This window comes from Talpa europaea, assembly GCF_964194135.1.
Source record: "Talpa europaea genome assembly, chromosome: 4".
Taxonomy (NCBI): Eukaryota; Metazoa; Chordata; class Mammalia; order Eulipotyphla; family Talpidae; genus Talpa; species Talpa europaea.
The window spans coordinates 17,775,967-17,797,539 of NC_140070.1; the positions used below are offsets into that span (position 1 = coordinate 17,775,967).

The 21,573-nt window shown below is 41.5% G+C and overlaps 1 protein-coding gene across 1 annotated transcript; it reads right to left on the bottom strand.

Annotated features, from left to right (window-relative positions):
- Positions 1 to 178: 178 nt before the first annotated feature.
- CENPU (centromere protein U) lies at positions 179 to 16,617 on the bottom strand (the record flags this gene model as incomplete). Its single annotated transcript, XM_084232185.1, has 14 exons — positions 179 to 292; positions 1,307 to 1,463; positions 2,649 to 2,710; positions 4,058 to 4,105; positions 4,324 to 4,402; positions 5,827 to 5,935; positions 7,261 to 7,318; positions 9,075 to 9,305; positions 10,039 to 10,099; positions 10,518 to 10,614; positions 13,783 to 13,894; positions 13,977 to 14,052; positions 16,110 to 16,158; positions 16,584 to 16,617. 14 exons carry the CDS (start codon positions 16,615 to 16,617, stop codon positions 179 to 181), a joined length of 1,287 nt encoding a protein of 428 aa, XP_084088311.1.
- Positions 16,618 to 21,573: the final 4,956 nt, after the last annotated feature.

The following is a 21,573-nucleotide window of genomic DNA, read 5'->3' on the forward strand; positions in this document are numbered from 1 at the left end:
TAAGCCAAGTTGTTATATGTTTGGAGACACTAACCAGGAAAGATAATTATTACTACTCTATAAACAAACAACTATGAACATTAGGTATCATCAGTTAATTTGAATGATGAGGAGAAACCTATCTCCCCTTTCAAAAGTGCAATTTCAGAAGATAACAGACAGGCACCTTTTAGTAGATTCATTCCTGGTCAAGGAGCATCTCTAATTGATGGTTGATACTTTGCAGATGGTTTTCAGCTCCCAAAAGGGTTCTTGCTTTACATAACATAGCTGGAAGGCTGGATAAATCATACTGTTGAAGGAAGATAAGCAGGTATTTTGATATGTTACACAGCTCTAAATATTATGACAAATGTCAGTTTTGATAGCACTAGGATCATTAAGAAAATTGGTTTCCTTAGGACACATTTGTTAATATAAACTTGCAGAGGAAGTCTTTTGCAACATTTGAGCTGATCTCATCTCAGAAGACCAGTCCTTTCAAATAACTGGCACCTGAATTATTTAACGGTCATTCCTGGGGTAGGTCAGAAGTTGGTTTGACCTCATGACTACTATTTATCTACAAAAATTGGTGAAACTTGACTGTCACCAGCTTTCAGGGAGGAACAAGGGGAAAAGCTAACATTTGGGGCTAGATTTTTTAGTAGGAAAAGAAAGACCCAGATATCTAATCTGTAAAATAAAAAGGATAGATGCTAGTAGAGAAGTCTAAAAAAGGGCACTGAGGGCATGTAAAGATGTTAGTAGGAATTGTGTGTTTACCAAATTCAGTCAGTGCTATTGTTTTTCCAAGTTTAATAACCAAATCCCCACCTCAAGTATTTTTAGAACTTTTACTATATCAACGTTAGGCTCAGGAGAATTAAATTTTTAATACTTTTCTATAACTTAATCATTTTTAGGAATCTGAGCTAGTTATAATAGCAGTATGCCACATTTTCTATATGTCCTTTTTATGTTTCTCAACTTTCTGGACAAAGAGCAAAAGAAGTTGCTCTTTAAAAGATCTGAGTGGTCTTACACTGATCACAATTATAATGAAGGAAAGCACAGTTATTCACTTGGGATTGTAACAGGTAAACATCCCTTGATGAAATTCAATTCTCTAGAGCATAAAAACCTTAAGTCAGCATTTTAGATTTTTCTCTATTCCTGCAGCTTTCACTAAGTAGCTAAAAAAGTGACATGACCAATTTTCACTTGCTTTGAGTTGCATCTACATTTCTTTCCTGAAAACTGGTATTTTACCATGCAAAAGCCCTATATTTTCTGAAGTACAGTTAAAAATAAAAATGGAAGTTACCGTTTCCTTTACACCTGGTTTTTTCTCTTGAATATCTGAATAATCTTGATGAAGTTGCTTTAAATTAGATAAGAAATTTGCTGCTTTCTCAAGGGAAGTTTTTTTCTCCTTAAGTTCATCATGTTTTGTTTGTAGTTGTTTCAGCTGTGGTTCTAACCTAAAACAAAAATTTTCCAAAGTGTAACAGACCATAGTGTATGAGACTGAATATAAGTCTACTTAGGGGGTTACTATGGATAAATTACCTCCCTGTGCCTTTAATGCAAAGCAGTAGCAAGTTAGATTTTTCACATGTCAAGTTAAAATAGTGTTGAATCCCATTTTTCTCTTACTATGTCTTTTCAAAATATACTTCTCAACTTCTAAGATTAAATTTAGAACAGTAACACAAAAGGCTGATCTGTAAAATATGCCTGCATGATCTCACATTGACAATTGTAAAGACCAGGGCCTTACATAGACATAACCTACTTCACAGGATTATGATGGTTAATGAGATTTAGGACAGTGTCCGGCACGTGGGAAACTTGAGACTTGTCTATCACTTTATTACTTTGAATTTTATATTTCTTGCCGTGAGCCAATGAAAAGTATCATAGGCCTGCAAAACAAGTGGAATAACAGCCAACTTCTAAACTCCTGTAGCAAACTACTTAATTTCATCTTTCCTGATAATACCACTATCAAGCTATTTAAAACTCCTTAGGAGCAGAGAGCTTATCTGATACTGCTTATTACACTGCTTTACCAACAACCCGCCAATTTGCATAACAGACCTAGATTTATAGAAGACTGCTAAGAAATACTAGCTCTGTGGCTGATGTGTGCTCCAGCCTTCCTACAACTTGAGAATGAACTCCTGTAAGTGCCATGGAAAAATTAGGTTTGAATAACATTGACAAAAAATGTTACCAGTTAGTCACCGTGAAGCACTTCTGTGTATTTACTCATTAATTCTCACAATACCTAATGTGGTATATAATTACTTTGCTCATTTACAAATGAGGAAACTGACTACTAGGAGGTTAAGTAATCTGTTTAAGGCTGCACAGCCAGTACATGGGAGGGCCTTGATTCCAACTCAGGTAGTCTAGTTTCAGATTTTCTGCATTAAACCTCTAGTAAGACTGCCACTGAGGTTAGGGTGGCGACATCTGACAGCAGGTAGAGCAGTGCTAGTGAAAAAGCTTCAACCTAGAAGCATAACTTTCCTTCATTGTGTTTCCAGGCTGTCGTGGATAACAGGGTTTTAATGCAACATAGCTGCAAGTTTTACTAGTCCCACGTAACACTAATTAATCGTGTAGGAATATTCTCAAAGAGGTTTTTGGTAATATCTTACCGAAGCAGTTCATCCTGGATTTCAATCAAGCGCTGCCTTTTCTTTTCAGTATCTGAAATTATCTAAATACAATTTTCTCTGTTAATTTTTTTTTAAATGTTTGAGCACCTACAGTGTCAGTGTTGGAATTACAGTAGGAAACAAGGCAGACCCAATTCTTAACTATCATGCAATTTAGTCTAACAGGGAAGACAGGCATTACATACAAACAGTAAGTATGCAGTTATAACTTGTGATATGTGCTAATGATGGAAAAGAACAGGGAACTCTGAATAAGAATCACAGGGATATTACTTCAGGAAGGCTTTAAAGAGGAAGTGGGGGCCAGATCTTGATCCTTGGATATATAAAACAAGGACTTTAGGAAAAAGTTGGTACACTAAGAAAATATTAAAAGCTGGGGAACATCATGGTCCAATTTGTACTTGAGATAAATATCTCAATCACCACTTTTAGTGACTGACATTCCATTGCTGAGGCAGGCAGACAGTTCCCACATGCAGAAATCACCAATCAGAATTATACACTAATGAAAGTACATACATTTTAAATCCATTTCTATTATAAACATAGAAGGAGAGCTGGTCTTTTGTTCCTGGAGTCACACAAGTTTAAAGCTAGAACTGCAGAGGTCATTTGGCCTAACTCTAAGCTTCCTGGATTGTTTCTCCTTGCACACCTGCTGTATAGTTTCTCAGTGCTGCAGCACTAAAGTAGCAGCAGCACCAGGATGAGAAGACTCCTGACCCTCTATTCTACAAGATTTTTCTTTTGGACAGCCATAGGAGTGATACATGGACATTTACTTAATCTTTTATCCATATAAGTGGTAATTCTGACAGTCATTTATAAGCTACCTTTGGGACTAGAGATGGCTCAAATTTCTCTTGTCTTATAAAGACAGGGCCTCCCTGATGGTGTTGGGCTTAAATCTCAGCACTATCACCGCTGTGGCCTGAGTTCAATCCCCAGCCAGGGAGCTAACCCACATACAGTGCAGCAGACTTCTCCTGTCTTGCCCCCTGCTCCCCTCAGCAGTGTATTACGGTAGAGCCGCATGTTCTCCTCCCCACTTTCTCTCTGGTGAATCCTCTCACCCCCCGCACCTCAAGCCTACACCCCAGTTCTTGTATGCATAAATAATAAAAATAAATCTTTGTTAAAAAAAAAAAAAGGATTACAAGGACAGTCTGGAAGCCTTAGGAAACAAAGATGATTAGCATCCCCTTAACTTGCATTAATAGTACTCATGCAATCTACCACAAGCACAGCCAAATAAAAGCCTAACTAAAAAGACAGAAAATCTTTATTAATTTCAAAGGTCATAAAACCTAGAATCAAGTCATTACTTAAACCTACATGTCAGTATGTTATGTAACTACATTCCCCTAATCACACAAGTGATTTACCTTAGCATTCTTCCTTTTCAGAGTTTTTACCATCTGGACTTCTTTAAGCTACATAAAACAAAAAAAATATTTGCATGCATTCTCTAAAATGAAACATTTTTTAGTTTAACATTTATCACATTTAGCGTAAAAACAGCATGTGAAGTATGAGTAGGTCTAATAAGTTACTTACTAAATTGCTGGCAAATGCAAGCTTTTCTAATAGTATGATGTCTCCAGATTAGTAAATAAGAATTTAGACCAATAAATTGTCTCAATGAACTTACCATTTTGATGAGTTCTTCTTTAATATTAGAATGAAATTTATCGATGGCATCCTTTAAAATTTTAGATTCTATTTTTTGTCTATGGGGAGTAAAACAAAATAATGATCAAATTAGTTATATACAGCATTTTGAAAGGTATGTTTCATGTGCAATTTGGCATATGCCTTTTGAATATCTAACATGGTAATAATGGTCAGCCTACAGCCTTTTCTCAGTCTCAAATACTACAAGTATCTCAAGAAAACGAAAACGAGAACTATTTCCCCTTAAACTCTAGGGTACATGGTCATCGTATCTCTGTGCAGTGGTCATGGCCAGAGATGTTACCAAGGAATGTAGAAATAAATACTTAGAACTATTCCCAATCTTTTCCTGCTGTCTTGTCCAGTCACCACAGCCCTTAACCCCTCTGTCTGCTTACGACCAGAGGAATAACTGTGTAACACATCTGAACTAGCCAACAGAATGAAAAGGTAGAAAAATTTGCACATCATCTCACAAGAGGTTAAGAATGTGGAGAAACTGGAAGCCTCGTACACTGAGGATTGTAAAAATAACCGCTATGAGAAAGTGTGGAGATTCCTTAAAAAACTAAAAATAGAACTACTTTATGATCCAGCAACACACTTGTGGAGAGACACAGATACACACTAAAAGAACTGAAAGCAGGACACTGAAGAGTTAACTGCACACCCACTGTGAGTTACAGTACTATTCATAGCCAAGGCAGATGAATGAGTAAAGAAATTGTATGTGTGTATAAAATTTATAAGAAATAAATAATTGTTCTTTGTCCCGGGTTCTGGCATACAGCTCACACTCTTGGAAATCCTAAGTGATAAGAGCCAGGAAAGTATTTTGTTACATTAATAACATGACTTTGTATGTACCCAAGAACAGGAACTGATTGCCAGGAGAATCCACCATGTGATTAGAGTATTGCACTTTTTGTCTCATTCCCCTAACCTCTGTGCCCCTGAGATGAAACCTCTGTAGAATCGCAAAAGGATGAGGTTTGGAGAACTTCCATGCTGACCGACACATGGAGATCTGGGGATGGTGGTGCACTTCCAGAGGGTATGGAAGTTCTAAGTCCCCTTCCACACACTTGCCCTGTGCATCTCTTCCTCTGGCTGTTCCTGAGTTTTATCTGTTATAATAAACTGGTAACTAGCAAGTAAAAATGTTTCCCTGGGTGAACCACTCTAGCAAGTTAGTTAACCCCAAGGAGGGGGTCATGGGAACTTGTAATTTATAGCCAGTTGGTCAGAAGCACAGTGACAACCTGGATTTGCTACTCGCATCTGAATTAGAGGACAGTCTTATGGAACATGTTATCTCTGGGTGTCAAAATTGGGTTGAATTGTGGGATACCCAGCTGGTGGCTCAGAATTGTTATGTTGGACTGAAGAAGTACTACATACCAAAAGTTGTGGAATGTGCAAAAGTGGTGCATCTAGGGAAATTTTGTAGGCAGTTACATCACAACTTCATGAGACTTACTTATATTCTAAGAAGACTGTTTCAAATGCAGACAGAACAACATCTAACTCCATGATGTCACTTGTTTTCTTTCCTTTCAGACACCAAATATGTACATAGTCAGAAGTATCTAGAACATTAAGATAAGTTAATTTATTATCCTATTATCAACGGTTTGGCTCTAATTTCAGGGTTCTGAAAGCCCAAAACAAAAATAGTTCCACCAAATTGGTAACAATGTAGTTGAAGAAGTGAGTTTGACTTCTTCCATACGCTTTTTCCTATTCCTGTGCATTGTGTCACAGACCCCTGTCTGTAATGTCTCTCTCAGCCATCCTCTTGGTTCCCCCTTTCCGATGAAGCAGCCAAAAGCAATGCTACTTTTTAATTATCTTGCTGCATCTTTGTCTGCTGCTATACAACACTACTCTTTATTAACAGTATTTTCTGAATTTTAATATACCTGATAGGCCACTTCTAGAACACATCAAGATTACTCAGTGCATTGATGCAGCTGTAGTAAAATACAGTAAGATACTTAAAACTACATGGCATATCATGAATGAAATGTTATGCATTCATTAAAATGGTGTTGTGGAATACTTAATTACAAGTGCATGATCTGAAAAGCTCAGTAAAAAGAACTGAATAATAGAGACCAAAAAACAGGGTGATTATTTTTGGGTGATGGAACTATAGCTGATTTTATTTTCCTTGCCATATCTTCTAAATTTTCTAAAATAAACACTTTATAATAAAAATATTTTTTTAAAAGAACTGAAGAAAGAAAATTACTTTCTTCCTAAATGTTTTTCAACAAACTATCTTATGTCAATAAAATTGACACAAAGCAACATGGATGAATCTCAAAAAATAGTGAGAAAGAAAACTATGAAAAACAGTTGATGAAAATTTTAAGTGGATTAGTGGACAGGAGGTGATAAAGCAAAATAAATGTTAATAGTAAAATCTATGTGGAGGGCCTCCCTGGTGGCGCAGGCAGTTGAGTGCAGTGCTGTGAAGCTGTTCACAGCCTCTGCAGCTCGGGTTTGATCCCAGCCAGCCATGGAGATACCCACATGGCACGGCAGACCTCTCCTGTCTTGCCCGCTGCTCCCCTCAACAGTTTATTTTGGTCTGTCTGCCTGTTCTGCTCCCCGCTCTGTCTCTGTGAATCCTCTCACCCTCCCGCACATCTGGTCTTGTACCCCTGTTCTTGTATGCATGAATAAATCTTAAAAAAAAAATAAAATCTATGTGGTGGGTATAGGAATATGTACTGTGAATTCATCTTTGTTGTATGTTGAAAGTTTTCATGATATGATGGAGAAAACTGGTTACTCTAAAGTCATAGTATTAATTTTTAAAGTGGCAATTTTATGTACTTGTAATTTACTAAACAGCTTTTTAAATAAAATTCTTCCGAGTGACAAAGTATAAAGCTCTATTGTGTACCTGAGTCTCCATTTCTTTTCTTCTTTTTGCCACGAGACAGCTCCTTTTTCTGAATTTCCTACAAAAAAAAAATGAGACTCTTATGAAGGAAAAATGTTTTCTCTTACAACATAAAAATTAAGACAGTATTATCAAAAACTCACTATTTTAGTTATAATTGTCATTAATTCTAAATTAACATACTAGTTAGCTATATAAAATAGCTATCTAAGAAAACAGTACAAAAATTAAACTGTCTTAAAATAAAAACTAAAACTTTCAGTTGCCTTGTAGCAAGAACTTGAACATTTTTATTTAAGATAACAATGTGTGGAATCACTTAATTTCTGCTGCCATTATGATGAATTAACAGAGCTGCTAATTGCCCTAACAATGCTAAAATGGGGGAAGGAGCTAGCAACTTTATTCAGACACGGACAGCAGGGAACTCAGGACTGAATTCCCTGAAAAAGGGGAAACTCAGAAGGTGAGCCCACTGAATGCCTCCTCCCCAGGTTGGGAACAACTGCCAGATAGCAGCACAGCAAGCTAAAGTCCAAGCAGAGAGTGGCAGTCCTGCTCAGCTGAAGAGGCAGAAATCTGAGTATGCAGCTGAAGAACTTGGGAAAAGTTGCTCAGAGAAGAGTGTCAGAGATCCATGTGGACATTCCCTAGAAACAACAGAAACTTATTCTCTGACAGTTCTGCAGGTTAGAAGTCAAAGTAGGTTTCACTGGCCCAAAACCAAGCTGTCACGGAGAGCATTTCCTCCAGGGATTTGGAGGGTGATCTGGTCCTTGTCCCTTCCAGCTTTGGTGGCTGGCGCATAACTTTAACCATGGCCACATCACCTCAATCTCTCTGCCTCCATCTTCACATTGCCTTCTCCTCTGTGTGTCTACTCTGTGTCTGCCTCTTATGTAGATACTTGTGATACCTCTGATGGGTCCTCCATGTAATCCAGAGTCACTTGGAATTAGGACACGGACATATTTTTGGAGGCCACTATTCTGCACACTATATATGGGCTTCATTGCAGACTGTAAATTGCAAAAGAGTAGTCATGGAAACTTAAGACCAAGTGATATAAATGTATCCACTTTGCAGATATCAGAGTGAGAGCGATCTAGAAGAAAAATGGTCAGAAACTCTAAGGAACCTGTGTGACAACACTAAATGATTTAAAATAGGAGTCCAGAAATAAAAGGAAAGTGGAAGTAGGGTAGGCTGAAGTAGAAGATGGTGTAGCAGAGAAACCTTACCATACAATAGGAAATTTCTGAATATGAGAAAGGATTGTTTTTTGAAAACACGAAGCCAACTGAACTAATGATTGACATATTAAGAGCCTCACCAAAAGACATATGTCAACAATCTTAGCATACATAATTGATAACTCTTGTGGCATCTTTTTTTCCAAGGAAATGATCAAGGATAGGCACAAAGATTTAGTTACAAAAAGATTTTTTTAAAGTTTTAAAACTGCAACATGAGTAAGAAATTACCTATGACACTCATGAGTGAAATGCTGTATATGCATTAAACGGTATTGTAGACTAATGACTGACATGGCCCTACTGAGGATGAGACACTCTCAGTGAAGGTATGGAGAAACAGAGCAAAAACCCTTCATAGTGGCTATTTTTGGTTGATGGAACTAAAGGGATTTTTACATTCTTTGCCTTCTAAAATTTCTAAAACATATTTTGTAATAAGAAAAATAGAAAATTTATCTTTTTAAATCTTTTTAAAGAATAAGAGACAATGTTTTATTTTCCTCCTAAACATTTTCAGATCAACTTTTTTCTCTCCAGGACAAAGGCAGACACTCTTACCGGCTGATTTTCTCTTGCCAGGGTCTCTCTTTCAACAGAGGACTCGGCGCTAGGGGCTCCTCTCTGTAGATGAGTAAGTGATTCAGGTGGTTTCTCTGGAAGTTCTGACGCTGCTGTAGCTGGTGCAGCTTCATGTTGTGAACTTATTTTCTTTCCTGGTTTGACTTTTCTTCTTACATCAGTTTCTTCATCGCTTTCAGATTCATCACTAATGGGCTTGAGTTTTCTTGGCTGTATCAAGAAAACAGCGTTACTGGACTCAGAAAATACAAATGCTTGTTCTTACTGTAGTAGCAGATAACCGTAAGACCCACATTTATCATTTCTAAACCTCAAAATTAAACATAATAGGAAAATAAGAAATTTCTAAACCTCAAAATTAAAAAAAACAAAATTAAACATAAACATGATTACTGGGTAGGATGGGAAACTTCGATGAAAGAGCTCCAGATAAGTCCTTACAAATCATGCTACCTTCATATACACCATCCATACTCTCTTATGAGTGCACCAAGGACTGACAAAGCGCATGGAGACAGGAGACCTCTTTAATAAAAAACACATTATGGCCTCAATGATGGCCTATCAACGCTATGGCCTGAGTTCGATCCCCGGCCAGAGAGCTAGCCCACATATGGCGCACACATGTCTTGCCTGCTGCTCCCCTCAGCAGTGTATTTCAGTAAATCTGCCTGTTCTGCTCCTCACTCTGTCTCTTGTAAAACCTCTCCCCCCGTACCTCTCGCCTATACCCCAGTTTTCTACATAAAAACAAAAATTGTCTCTTAAAAAAAAATTGGACATAAGAATATTTCACTTTTTGTTATAAAAGTAACTTCTCAACCACAATATTCTTTTCTACAAAAAAAAATGTTGCTGCAGAACCTTTTCTGTATTTACAACCAATCTAAATAGGACACGAAATATCTTAGTAATTAAAATAGAAAAGAGAACTCCTACATACCTGTCCTGCATGAAATTTTACAGGCTCGTTTTCACTTGTTTCAGTTTCAGAAGTGTCTGAGCTATACCAAAGAACAAGCCGTTAGTTTCTTGCACATTATTTCACTTTATCCACATGTCTTCTCTAAGTTGACTGTCCAATATGAAAGCTTGGTTTAACTAGATTTCTCACTCATCATGCTGCGTTCCCAGATTTACTGATCTTCATCATCTTCCCACACCCAGACCACAGCCATTTGTGCTGGGAAGGTAGCGGAGCCCCATGACTGCAGCACCTTGTGGTCATGTCTGAGAACCTCACAGGCGCCCCCCGACCACCGGCCCCCCCACAACTCCAATGACACTCCCGATTCTCGAAGAAAAACCTAATTTGGCTCCAAAGATCTTAAACAAGATTTAGTTTTCTAAGTTTCTATCTTAAAGGGCTTCTCAGAAACCCCATAAATCATGAATAAACAATTGCTTAAAATCTCATCGTACCTTCTTTTTGCTTCTTTTCCTTGAGGAGTTGAAGGAACAGATGGTCCGCAGAATTCTTCTTCATCAGCATATATAGCAGTGCTGTGTAGAGGAGGGTCTACATAAGACAAAGTTCAACTTTAAGTCTGCTTGGCAGCGTTTAAGTCTGTTCCCTTATAATGGAGTAAGAAGCAATTTTGGTTTAAATGGCTGACAAAATCATAATGACAACTGCTTCCCAAATGTTTTTGCTCTCACGTCTCAACAATAAAATATTTCAACCACTTCACCAATACATGGGTATCTATTAACTATGTTCTCTTTTTCTGTAGGTGTATATATTACATGGAATTTTTTAGTGACAAAGTACATATAAACAGGAAGTCTAAGTTTCTCTTTCCTTTCCTGTCAGAGCCCCATCACTCTGCTCAGGAAACGGCTACACTGATGATAAACTTGAAGGCTCAGCCATGCCTGGCCTAATCTTATGACTCTGTTGCCTCACAAAATACTGAGGACACAGTGGCACACGACATTTATGAAAGAATGGCCCTTTGGCGAGGGTTTCCGGTCCTTCCCCACCTTCCACCCTCCTACTTTCCGCTGCATTGCTAGAGTCTTTAGTTAGCATAAAAAGTTCACTTGCAGAAGATAAAGAGCCGAAGTAGCCCTGATGGAAAGTTGTTCCTTCCTGCTCTGCAACAGGAGTAGCACAAGGGACCTTGGCACAATGGGCCGGGGCTACAGCAGGGGAAGAACTTGGGGGTGAGGGGGGTGGCCAGTGCTGACAGAGCTGAACTGCCACAAGGGTTGGGAGGAGGGGCGGCCTGCTGAGAGCTAAGCAGTTATTTCTTCATGCTCAAATTCTGCGCTGACAGCACACATGTAAACAACATGTTTTCAAATAAGCAGCTGCTTAAACCATGAACATAGCAACTACACAATTTTAAAGTTACTTTACTTTCAAAAGTACTGTGGATTACCCTCAACTAGGCAAAGGGATTCGTTTACTACTGTGAATACCAAGAGGCCTGGCCCAATCCTGACTCCGTCTGTAACCAGTCATGTAAGCTGGACTCTTATACTCATCATTAAAAGATAAATAACCCAATTTTAAAAGGAGTAAGAGATTTGAATAGATGGGGCTCCAAAGGAAATAAATGTCCACTAAGCACACTGAAAAGATGATCGGCATTGTAAGTCTTAAAAAAAAAAAAAAAAAAAAAACCCACAAGTGAGGATGTGAGAAATTGGAATGACTACACATTACCAGTGGGAATATAAAATAGTGCCTCAAAATATTAAAGCCACGATGCCTCAAAATATTAAACACAGAATTATCTTATGATCCAGCAATTTCACTTGTGGGCATAAAACCAGATACTTGCACACTCATGTTCACAGCAGCGTGATTCACAATGGTCAAAGACAGAAGTATCTAAACCTCAACTGATGGATAAATGAACAAAATGTGATATAGACACAGGATGGGATGTTAAAAGAAATTCTGGCACATGCTATGAAGACATAACGCTAAGTGAGATAAGCCTGCCCCGAAAGGACAAATGCGGTGAGTCCTCTCAGAGCAGGTATCTAGAGTAGTCGAATTCATAGGCCCAAAATTGGGACAGGGGGGAGCAGGGAGTGAGGAGCTGCTGTTCAATGGGTCTAAAGTTTCAGTTGGAAGAAATGAAAATGTTCTTTCTGGAGATGGATGGTGATGATGGTTACATAATGTGAATGGACTTAATGCTATAGACCTACAGGATTAAAAGTTCAAATGGTGGCTGTTTTGTGTGTACATTTGACCACAAACACAATGAGACATCACACTCACCAGAAAGGCTAGAATAAAGGCAGATAATAAGAAGTGGTCACACGTGGCAGGTGGCACTGTACAGCGGTGCAACCTGTTTGTAAAACTGCTGCTCAAAGGGTGAAGTATACAGAATTACTAGTGAATCAGCAATTCCACCCCTCGGTGTGTACCCAAGAGAAATAAAAACAGACGTCCATTCGTCCCACACAGAACCTGGCATAGATGTTCACAGAGGTTCACTGGCATTGGCCAAAAAGTAGAAATGCCCCAAATGTACATCAGCTGGTGCCTGGAGAACACAATGTGGTCGAAGCTATCCAAACGATGGCCTACTGAGCCACAGAGACGTGCGGGAATGAAGCACTGATGCTCGCTACGACTTAGATGAGTCCCGAGCACACAAGGGTAAAAGGAAGAAGCCACAAGAAAGGCCCATATAACAGCAACTCCAAGTCTGTGACAGGTCTGGAATAGGCAAATCATTAAGGCAGGAAGTAGGTTTATGGTTGATGGGGTCTGGGAAGAAAGACAGATGGGAGTGACTACTAATGGGTACAGTAGGGTTCTCCTCAGAGCGGTAAAAATATTCTGGAGTAAGATAATGGTGACGGTTGTACAATGCTGTGAGTATACTAAACCACCACGGAACCGCACACTTTAAAAGGGAGAATTTTATGGTGAGTCAATTACATCTTGATTTTTTAAATCATGTCATTTTATTATCAGATTTTTTGCTATTTCTTTTAGATAAGTCACTAAAACATTTTTAGGAAGTCATAATAAAAGATGAATCCCGGGAATGATTACTGTTCATCTTATAAGAGGCACAATATTTTAACAAAAAATTAGACTGAAAAATATCAGATGCCACACTAAAAACATGTGAGAAGGTTTTTTTTTCCCCCAAAATTCTCTTAAAACTGATGCCAACAAAAATCCCCAATCACTGCAGTTTTAGATTTAGGGGCACGTGGCACTTTGGCTATCATTTTTGGTCTCTGCAGTGGCCACTGACACAGAGACAGAAGGAATCGCATCTGGACAACTCGCATATTCCTGGACAACCGGGCACCAGCGCTGTCATCCTCACAACCCAAGGAACACCAGTGAAGCTCTCCCACTGGCTCTCCTGAAGCATCTGCTGCCTCGGCATGTTTAAGGAAAGGGGAAATCATCCATCTTCTCTACCCAACATCTCCCCAAACATTCCTCTTGCTACATGAACACAATATAACAGATGTTCTCTCTTGACTGTTGAGTTTGATCAAATTGAGGAGGGTTCTTAGTTCTAATATACCCAGAAGTAAGAAAAATTAATTCAAATTAGTGAGTACTCCTCAGATGATATTTATATGCAGACAATGGATTTTTATATTTAAAGATTTGTCTAAATCTTTATTAGTGGTTCGTCTCAATTACTGCTTAAATTACTTTAAAAAATGTAGGGTAAAGGTTTAAAATACTAACCAAAGGTTTCATAAGGTTCTTCATCTTTCTCATTTTCATCCAGCTTGCCAGGGCTCGAGGTATCAGAAGTGTAATCAAATGCATTAGTGGGTTCGTGCTTTCGGCCAGCTCTCTGAAAGTGAACAGATCAGCGTCATTGAAACGACTCTAACAAAGAACACTGCAAGATCACGCCTGCTGCCTCTGTCACCTACAGATGCCATCCGGAACACTCCGGTGGGGGAGAAGGACATAGACTGATGATGTAAACCATGGGGTGAAAAAATTTTCCTATAAAGGACCAGAAATTAAATATAGTAGACTTTGGAGGTCCTAAGTTCTCTTCAAAAGACCTTAAAAGGTCTCTCTGCCGAACTGTTCAACTCAGCCATTGTGGAGTGACAATGCAGGAAAAAGCAAGCCTGGCTGTGTTAAAACAACTGATGGACACTGAAATGGGAATTTCATATCATTTTCATGTCATGAGGTATTCTTGGTTTTATTTCAACCATGTGAAAACCACTCTTAGCTTGCAGGGCTGGACAAAATCAGGTGGTGGGTCAGATTTGGCCCCGAGGCTGCAGCGGGCCGTGTCCCCAGGAGTACACCTGTATACCTGGAAGACTATAAACACGGTTCAAAAGTCCAGGCTGAAGGAGAGCGACCAGGGTTTACAGTTCACTGTGCTGACAAGCCTCATGAGGTTTGTTACCACAAATCCTATCAAAAGACCAAAACATACAGAAAGGGAGAAATACTTCAACAGTAGCTGGGGAAAAAAGAAGAATGTACATTCACAGACAAGACAAGATGAGGAAATGTGGGGAGATATAAAGGAGAGGGAATAAAACTAACAAACAGAACAAAAGCATCGCCACTCACAGACCCTCAATGAAAGAAATCATCCAGTCTTGGGGGCTGGAACGCCAAAAGCAGCCAACAGAGCCTCGATGCTCCCTGCGGCAAATGGGGCCGCCCGCAGGTAGATGACCCCTTCCCAAAGGAGGAAAGGAGAGCAGGATTCTGAAGAGACATTTGCAGATGCACTGGGCTTTCTGCTAAGGCTGGGGGTATGGGTAAAGGATCCCTGAGCACCCTGGTTTTCAGCCACCGGGGCAGAGAACTGAGACAGACCCATGCCAAAAAGCAAAGCACTAAGTCTGGGGGAGCGGAGAGCTGAGCAAAACCCGGCAGAGTATCCTGGGGCTTCCCAGAGAGAAGGGCTGTTTTGTATAGTTCTGTGATTTAAGAATGGTTTTCAGGGTCTCCCTGGTGGCGCAGGGGTTAAAGTCTCAGGGCCTTCAAGCTATAACAGGCCACGCAGCTGACCCACATGGCACAGCAGACCTCTCCTGTCTCGCCCGCTGCTCCCCTCAGCAGTGTACTTCCGTAGATCCGACTGTTCTGCTCCCTGCTCTGTCTCTGATGAATCCTCTCACCTCCCAGCCCCTGCACCTCTGGCCTACACCCCAGTTCTTGTATGCATAAATAAAATAAATCTGGGCCCCCCCAGTGGCGCAGCAGTTGAGCGCTGGGCTGTGAAGCTGCCCACAGCCTCTGCAGCGCGGGTTCGATCCCCGGCCACAGAGCGAGGGTCCCACATGGCGCGCAGACCTCTCCTGCCGCCCGCTGCTCCCCTCAGCAGTGTACTTCGGTCCTTCTGCCTGCTCTGCTCCCCGCTCTGGCTCTGGTGAATTCTCTCACCCTCCCGCGCTTCTGACTGTACCCAGTGCTTGTATAAATAAGTAAAAAATAAAATAAATAAATAATGAAATTCCAATTTCATTATCCGTAAGGTTTTACCTTCAGAGTAAAAGAGTCACCCTCGGGGCTGCAGGGTGGAGAGACCACACAAGACAGAGGACTTGAGGCGCAGGACAGAGCAGGGAGCACCCTGGCTCCAGGGGCCCCAGGAAACAGCTCCTTTATAAGGCTCCAAGACCAACCACGTGAGCCGTGGAAAGCTAACTTGGCTTAGCTCCCAAGGATTTAAAGAAGTGTACTTGCCTTTAATAAACATTTATCCTAAGTAAAACTATAACGTTGCCTAATTGGAATATTAGGAAATCAAACAGTGGTTGAAAACCACGAAGCTAGAAATAGCTAGAAGTAACTGCAACTTTTACATGTCAACTATCCAAGTAAATAAAGCCAACTTTGGCCCAGAAAAAAAATGTTGACAGTGGTCTTTTTCTCCAAAATTTTGGTAAATGTGGGAAAAGGAATATACTTTTTCACTACAATAAAACACTGAGCTTACCAAGTGAGGACTATGAAACTGAGGTGCCCACAAAATTCTGTATTGTCAATGATGAGAAATTACAGTAAAATGTAAAAGGATAACTCACATCATCCGTGGAATGCGCTCTTCCGAAAGTATTCTTGGAATATCTCGCACTGTCAAACAGCAAAAACACAGAGTTAGGAAATATTTAAAATTATTGAGGAAAACACTAACTTGCAACGCTGTTTTGAGGTAACAGAAAAATACATACAGGTCTCCGTCCTGGCTGCAAGCACAGCATTCCTGACACTCTTGTAAATGCCTAAGTGCTAAGAGCACCAGGAGTGTCCTTGGTATAGTGGGGTGACTCTGGGTAGGCTCATGATGGAGAGTGGGCCCCCAAAAGACCAAACCACGATGAGAAGCTTGGAGTTTTCACCTGCACTTCATTCTTCATAGAGGCTCAAAACGCATGCTTGTCAGGGAGCCTCCATAAACTCCCCCCATGTAGGAGTTTCTAAGAGCTTCCTGGTTGGTGAACACCTCCATACCGGGAGGGTGACGCACCCCAACTCCAGTAGGACAGAAGCGCCCGTACCTCCCCGGGGCTGTTCATCTGTATCCTTTATCATGTCCTTTAACAAGGTGGGAAGCAGAAGGAAGTGCTTCAGAGATCTGCAAGTCGCTCTAAGTGGTCCAACCTAGGGAACCTCCAATTTGTAACCAAATTGACAGACATGGATAAGCTGGGAGCCTAGTGCTTTTGATATCAGTAGACTTGTGGAAATGAGTCCTTAACTTGTAGACTTTGAAGCTGTCTCTGGGAGGAGAGGGTCAGAATGAAGTGAAGTTGCCGGGTACCTGCTTCGTGTGGTAGAAACCCACACACACAACTGGGTGCAGAGCATGACACCTTCCCAAGCATTTCAAATTACATTCTTCATTAGCTGCATTAACAGTGTATGTTCAATGACGTTCAGGTGATGGCACTATCCTTTTAGAAAGCAGAAGCCATGTTTCACATAATTACATTTTTATAGGTGAAACCACATCACTAGTGTATAAACTCACATAACCTCTCTCCCTCAGAAACATGGAAAATTCCCAGTCTTGCTTTTTTCCTTCTCTTGGAGGGTCCAGTCAATAACAATGGCTGTTTCTGCAGAATTCAGCAAAAGGGAGGCATACTAACATTTACTAAGCACTATTTACTAACATTAACTAAGCACTCGGCATACTAACAATTTACTAAGCACTGTTTCATCCCGGGCCTGGCTCACAAGCAGACATTTTTCACTTAGCACTAAACATGCCATAGGCAGGCGTGAATCCCATCTTATAGCTGTGGATTTATTCACAGCAACACTTGGCCAGGAAGGAGAGAAGCCTGCATTAAAAACTACGTCAGCCCAAATCCAGAGCCTGCTCTTTCCACCCCTTCAAGTCCCCTCCATTGGGCATTAGAAGGATACAGCTGTGTATCTTCACCATCATAAAGTAAACGAGGTCAAACAACACTGACTAGGGTTAAAAACTGGAAATCAGAGAAGCAGGAGATGATAGCCTCAGTGTGACCCAGGACTCTACAATTCTCTGGGAACACGCTTGACCAGTACCGTGCACAGTCCCTGACTATTAGTTCAATAAACATGAGCTTAGCTTGTGATAATGCCCATTCTGTGTTTGCCCTTGTTAATTGCCTTTTTATACACTTTCTTTCCTGGATGCTTTGTCATTTTTCCAGCCCAAGAAAACAGAAAGTCAGTTCTTAGTATACAAGTACATTCACCACCTTGGCCTCACCCTATCACTGACAGGAGAAGTGGGTAGGATACCCCCAAATTCTACATGCTTCTGACAACACTCCCATCACTGTTGCCTCCAACTTCAAACACACTGTGCAGATAACTGTGGATGGCAAAATCAGTTTAGTGCATCTAAACCAATATTTCATTGAGTAATACTTTGATATAATTTCCAATTTTCAGAGAATTCACAAGAATAGTTTAAGATCCTTCTGTATACCCTTTGCCCAGGTTTGCCAACTGTTTACATTTTGTCTCATTTGCTTTGTATGTGAGTGGTAACCTACAGACACTGAGTAACTAGAGACACTGTGCACCCCTAAACACGTGTGCATCTTTCCTAGGAGGGTATTATCTTGCGTAGTCACTGCACCATTTCCAAATCAAGAAATTCAACATTGGCATGATGATGTAAATTCCAGTCCAGCTCCAAATTTCAACGGTTGCTCTATAATAGCCTCTAAGGTCTTTCCCCAGTATTTAAAAAAGGAAATATTAGAGAATATAAGACATAAGATTGACCTGGATTGTCCTGGATATGAGCTACTGCGTGTAGATGCGCAGATGTGTGCTATAATGTAATAAACATTACTATGAAAAACAGGGGAAAAAAGTAGAAATTGCTTGCAGCTGTAGATCTTCAACTTTGGGCAACAGAATCACCTGTAGGGCTTGTTAAAACAGACTGTTGGCCCCATTCCCAAAGGGTCTGCTGGTTTCATTTCTAACATGTTACCAAGGTTCATTTAGTTGTCAAAACCCACAGAGACAGGTAGAACAGGTATTCATTTTATGGCAATGATGATTCTGTTAGTTCCATGATATACGAATGGTCACAGCCACGTAACAGAAACAGGGCTAGAAATCAGATAACGTAACTTCTTAACCTAAATTCTTTCTACTGTCTCTTGCTTGTGCTAAAAAAATACGGTCACATTTCCTCCTTACCTTAGGCTAGGAGCAGGAAGGGGCTTTCAAAAGATGGAAACCTTTGTAAATCCATATGTAAGATTTTTGGTGTATTTGCTCCAGTGCATTTTAGGGGAGGAATAAACAGATTTCATGAGTCCCGGAGGCAAAAAAGTAGTGTGTGGGGGGTGGAGGGAAGAAAAAATTGAAAACCCAAAGCCACTGGCCTAACAGTTTAACTCTCCTCAGCTGGCCTTCAATGCCTCTGTTCTGTCCAAATCCTCTTCTCCTTTAGGGGAGTCTTCCCCCCTTCCATACTGGCCACAGGAGTCTAGACTGTTTATTCCAAATCTACACTCTGTCCTGCTCCAGCCTTCCTTACTCTCTCCTTAACTCATCTTCTACCTTCACCCTGCATCTACAAATGCCCCCTTCTCCAGGCAGTCTCCCCACAGCCTAGGCACAACTCCCCCATGCATGACTGTACCCAGCATTACCAAGGCCAGACCTTTCCAGCCTGGCTAAGTCTGAGCCTCTGACTTGCCCAAGGTACGGCCAACAAGGTGTTTGTCAGTGAAGCCATGGAGAATAACAGTTAGGGAGCAGTTTATTTAAAGATGCATACCCTTTGTTAAAAAATTGCATGACACCCCCCCTTGCGCTTCATTAAGGATAGGAAGGGGAGGCCTGATAGCCCCCTCTCCCCTGCCCCCCGCCCAGACAGTGTTTTGGTTCAGCTTTTCAGTCTGTGATTTGAATTACAAAAACAGATGGACCTTGAAAATAAAAATATTACAAGGAATGTGAGACTATTAAGTACTTGCTAGATACTTTGTTTCAAAATAGTTTGAGATTCTACGGTCCAACCACTATGGAAAGCTGTGTGGAGAGTCCTCAACCTGCTAAAGATGGAGCTTCCATATGACCCAGCAATTCCACTCCTAGGCATTTACCCAAAGGACACAGAAACATTAATTCCAAAGAGCACCTGCACCCCTATGTTTATAGCAGCACTACTTACAATAGCTAAGCTTCGGAAACAACCCAAATGCCCAAAAATAGATGTCTGGATCAAGAAGATGTGGTACATATACACCATGGAATATTACTCAGCAATCAAAAAGATAAACTCATGCAATTTGCAGCAACATGGATGGCGCTGGAAGGGATCATGCTCAGCGAAATAAGCCAGAAAGAAAAAGAAAAATACCGGATGGTCTCACTCATAGCAGGAATCTAGAAAACTTAAATAAGGGACCAGGAAAAAGACTAATTGCAATAAAGTAAAAATCAAATTCAACAAGCAACTATAAACCAGAGACACACTTGGAGGCGGGGGTTGGCTCAAAACAAGTAGGGTGGTAATTGTATGGGGAGTATAACCAAGCTGAAAATGCAAATTGTGCAAAGTGAAAAATGATGTAAAAAGTACATAAAATAAAATAATTTAAAAAAATGAACAATGATGTAAAATAGAAATATGTTTTTAAAATAAAAAAAAAAAAATAGTTTGAGACTCCAGGCAACACCCGCCCCCACACAGCAATACCAGCTGGGGCGTTCTTCCTGCCCAGCGGGCACAGTCCTGGACTCCAAGTCCTCTAACGGCCGCCCCATCCCCCCCCCCCAAACGGCCCCCCGCGTCTCCCCCCCCCGGGCCCCCCCGCCCCCCCCACCCCGGAACGGCCGCCGCAGCCGGGACGCCGGGCCGAGGCCCCAGGTCTGGGAGCCCCACAGCGGCGGAGCCTCCGGACGTCCCCGAGGCGCCGCCGCGGCAGGGGGCGCGGAAGACAGAGCCGGTCACCGGGCCCGCGTCACGGGGTCCCCAGAACTTACCCCGCGCGCCCCCGGGGTCCCGCCCGCCGCGGCGGGGCCATCGGCCCAGGCAGCTCCCGCGCAGCGCAGCCCGCGAAACTCCCGCCGGCCCCGGCCGCCCCGGCGACCAATCAGGGCGGAGCGGGCGCCCCGCCCCCTCCCTGGCCCGGCCCGGCCCGGGCTCCGCCCCTGCGGGAGCTCGAGGGAAAACCCGGTCTGGCTTAAGCACGAATGCGGAGCTGGACTCCGCGCATCACAGCTGCTGACAGTCGAGGATTTGCCGGGTTTTCCCTCCACACGCGAGAAGGGTGGACCCCGCCTCCGGGGTGATGGAAGGGGAGGACCCCCCCTCCCCGCCTTTCACCCCCACCCCGCACCAGTCAGGTGGATCCGAACTCTGGTGGGGATTCATGCAGCGTGGGCCCTGGAGCAATGTCTACACTAAGGCTGCACCAAATAGACAGGCTTTGGAGTCTAGTCTGTTGCTGTTTTTCACCAGTGGCGGAAGCTTAGCATGTTGTTTTTACTTCTATCCCAGGTTTTTTCATTGATAAATGAGGAGGATCTCTTCTGCAACTAATCTTTTCTGTTTGAAAATGTATTATCATTTTTGATTGCTGAATAATATTCCATTGTGTACATGTGCCACATCTTCTTGATCCAGTCGTCTATGTTTGGGCATTTGGGTTGTTTCCAGGTTTCACCTATTGTAAATAGTGCTCAATAAACAGAGGGGTGCAGGTGGTCTTTTGAATCAATGTTTTTGTGTCCTTTGGGTAGATCCCTAAGAGTGGAATTGCCGGGTCATATGGTAGCTCCATTTTTAGTAGACTGAGGAGCCCCCACACAGCTTTCAACAATGGTTGGACCAGCTTGCACTCCCACCAGCAGTGCAGGAGAGTTCCTTTTTCACCACATCCTCACCAACATTTGTTGTTGCTTGTTTTTTTGATATGTGCCATTCTTACTGGTGAAAGGTGGTATCTCAGTGTGGTTTTGATTTGCATTTCCCTGATGATAAGGGATGTTGAACATTTTGCAGCCATAGCAGCAACGTGG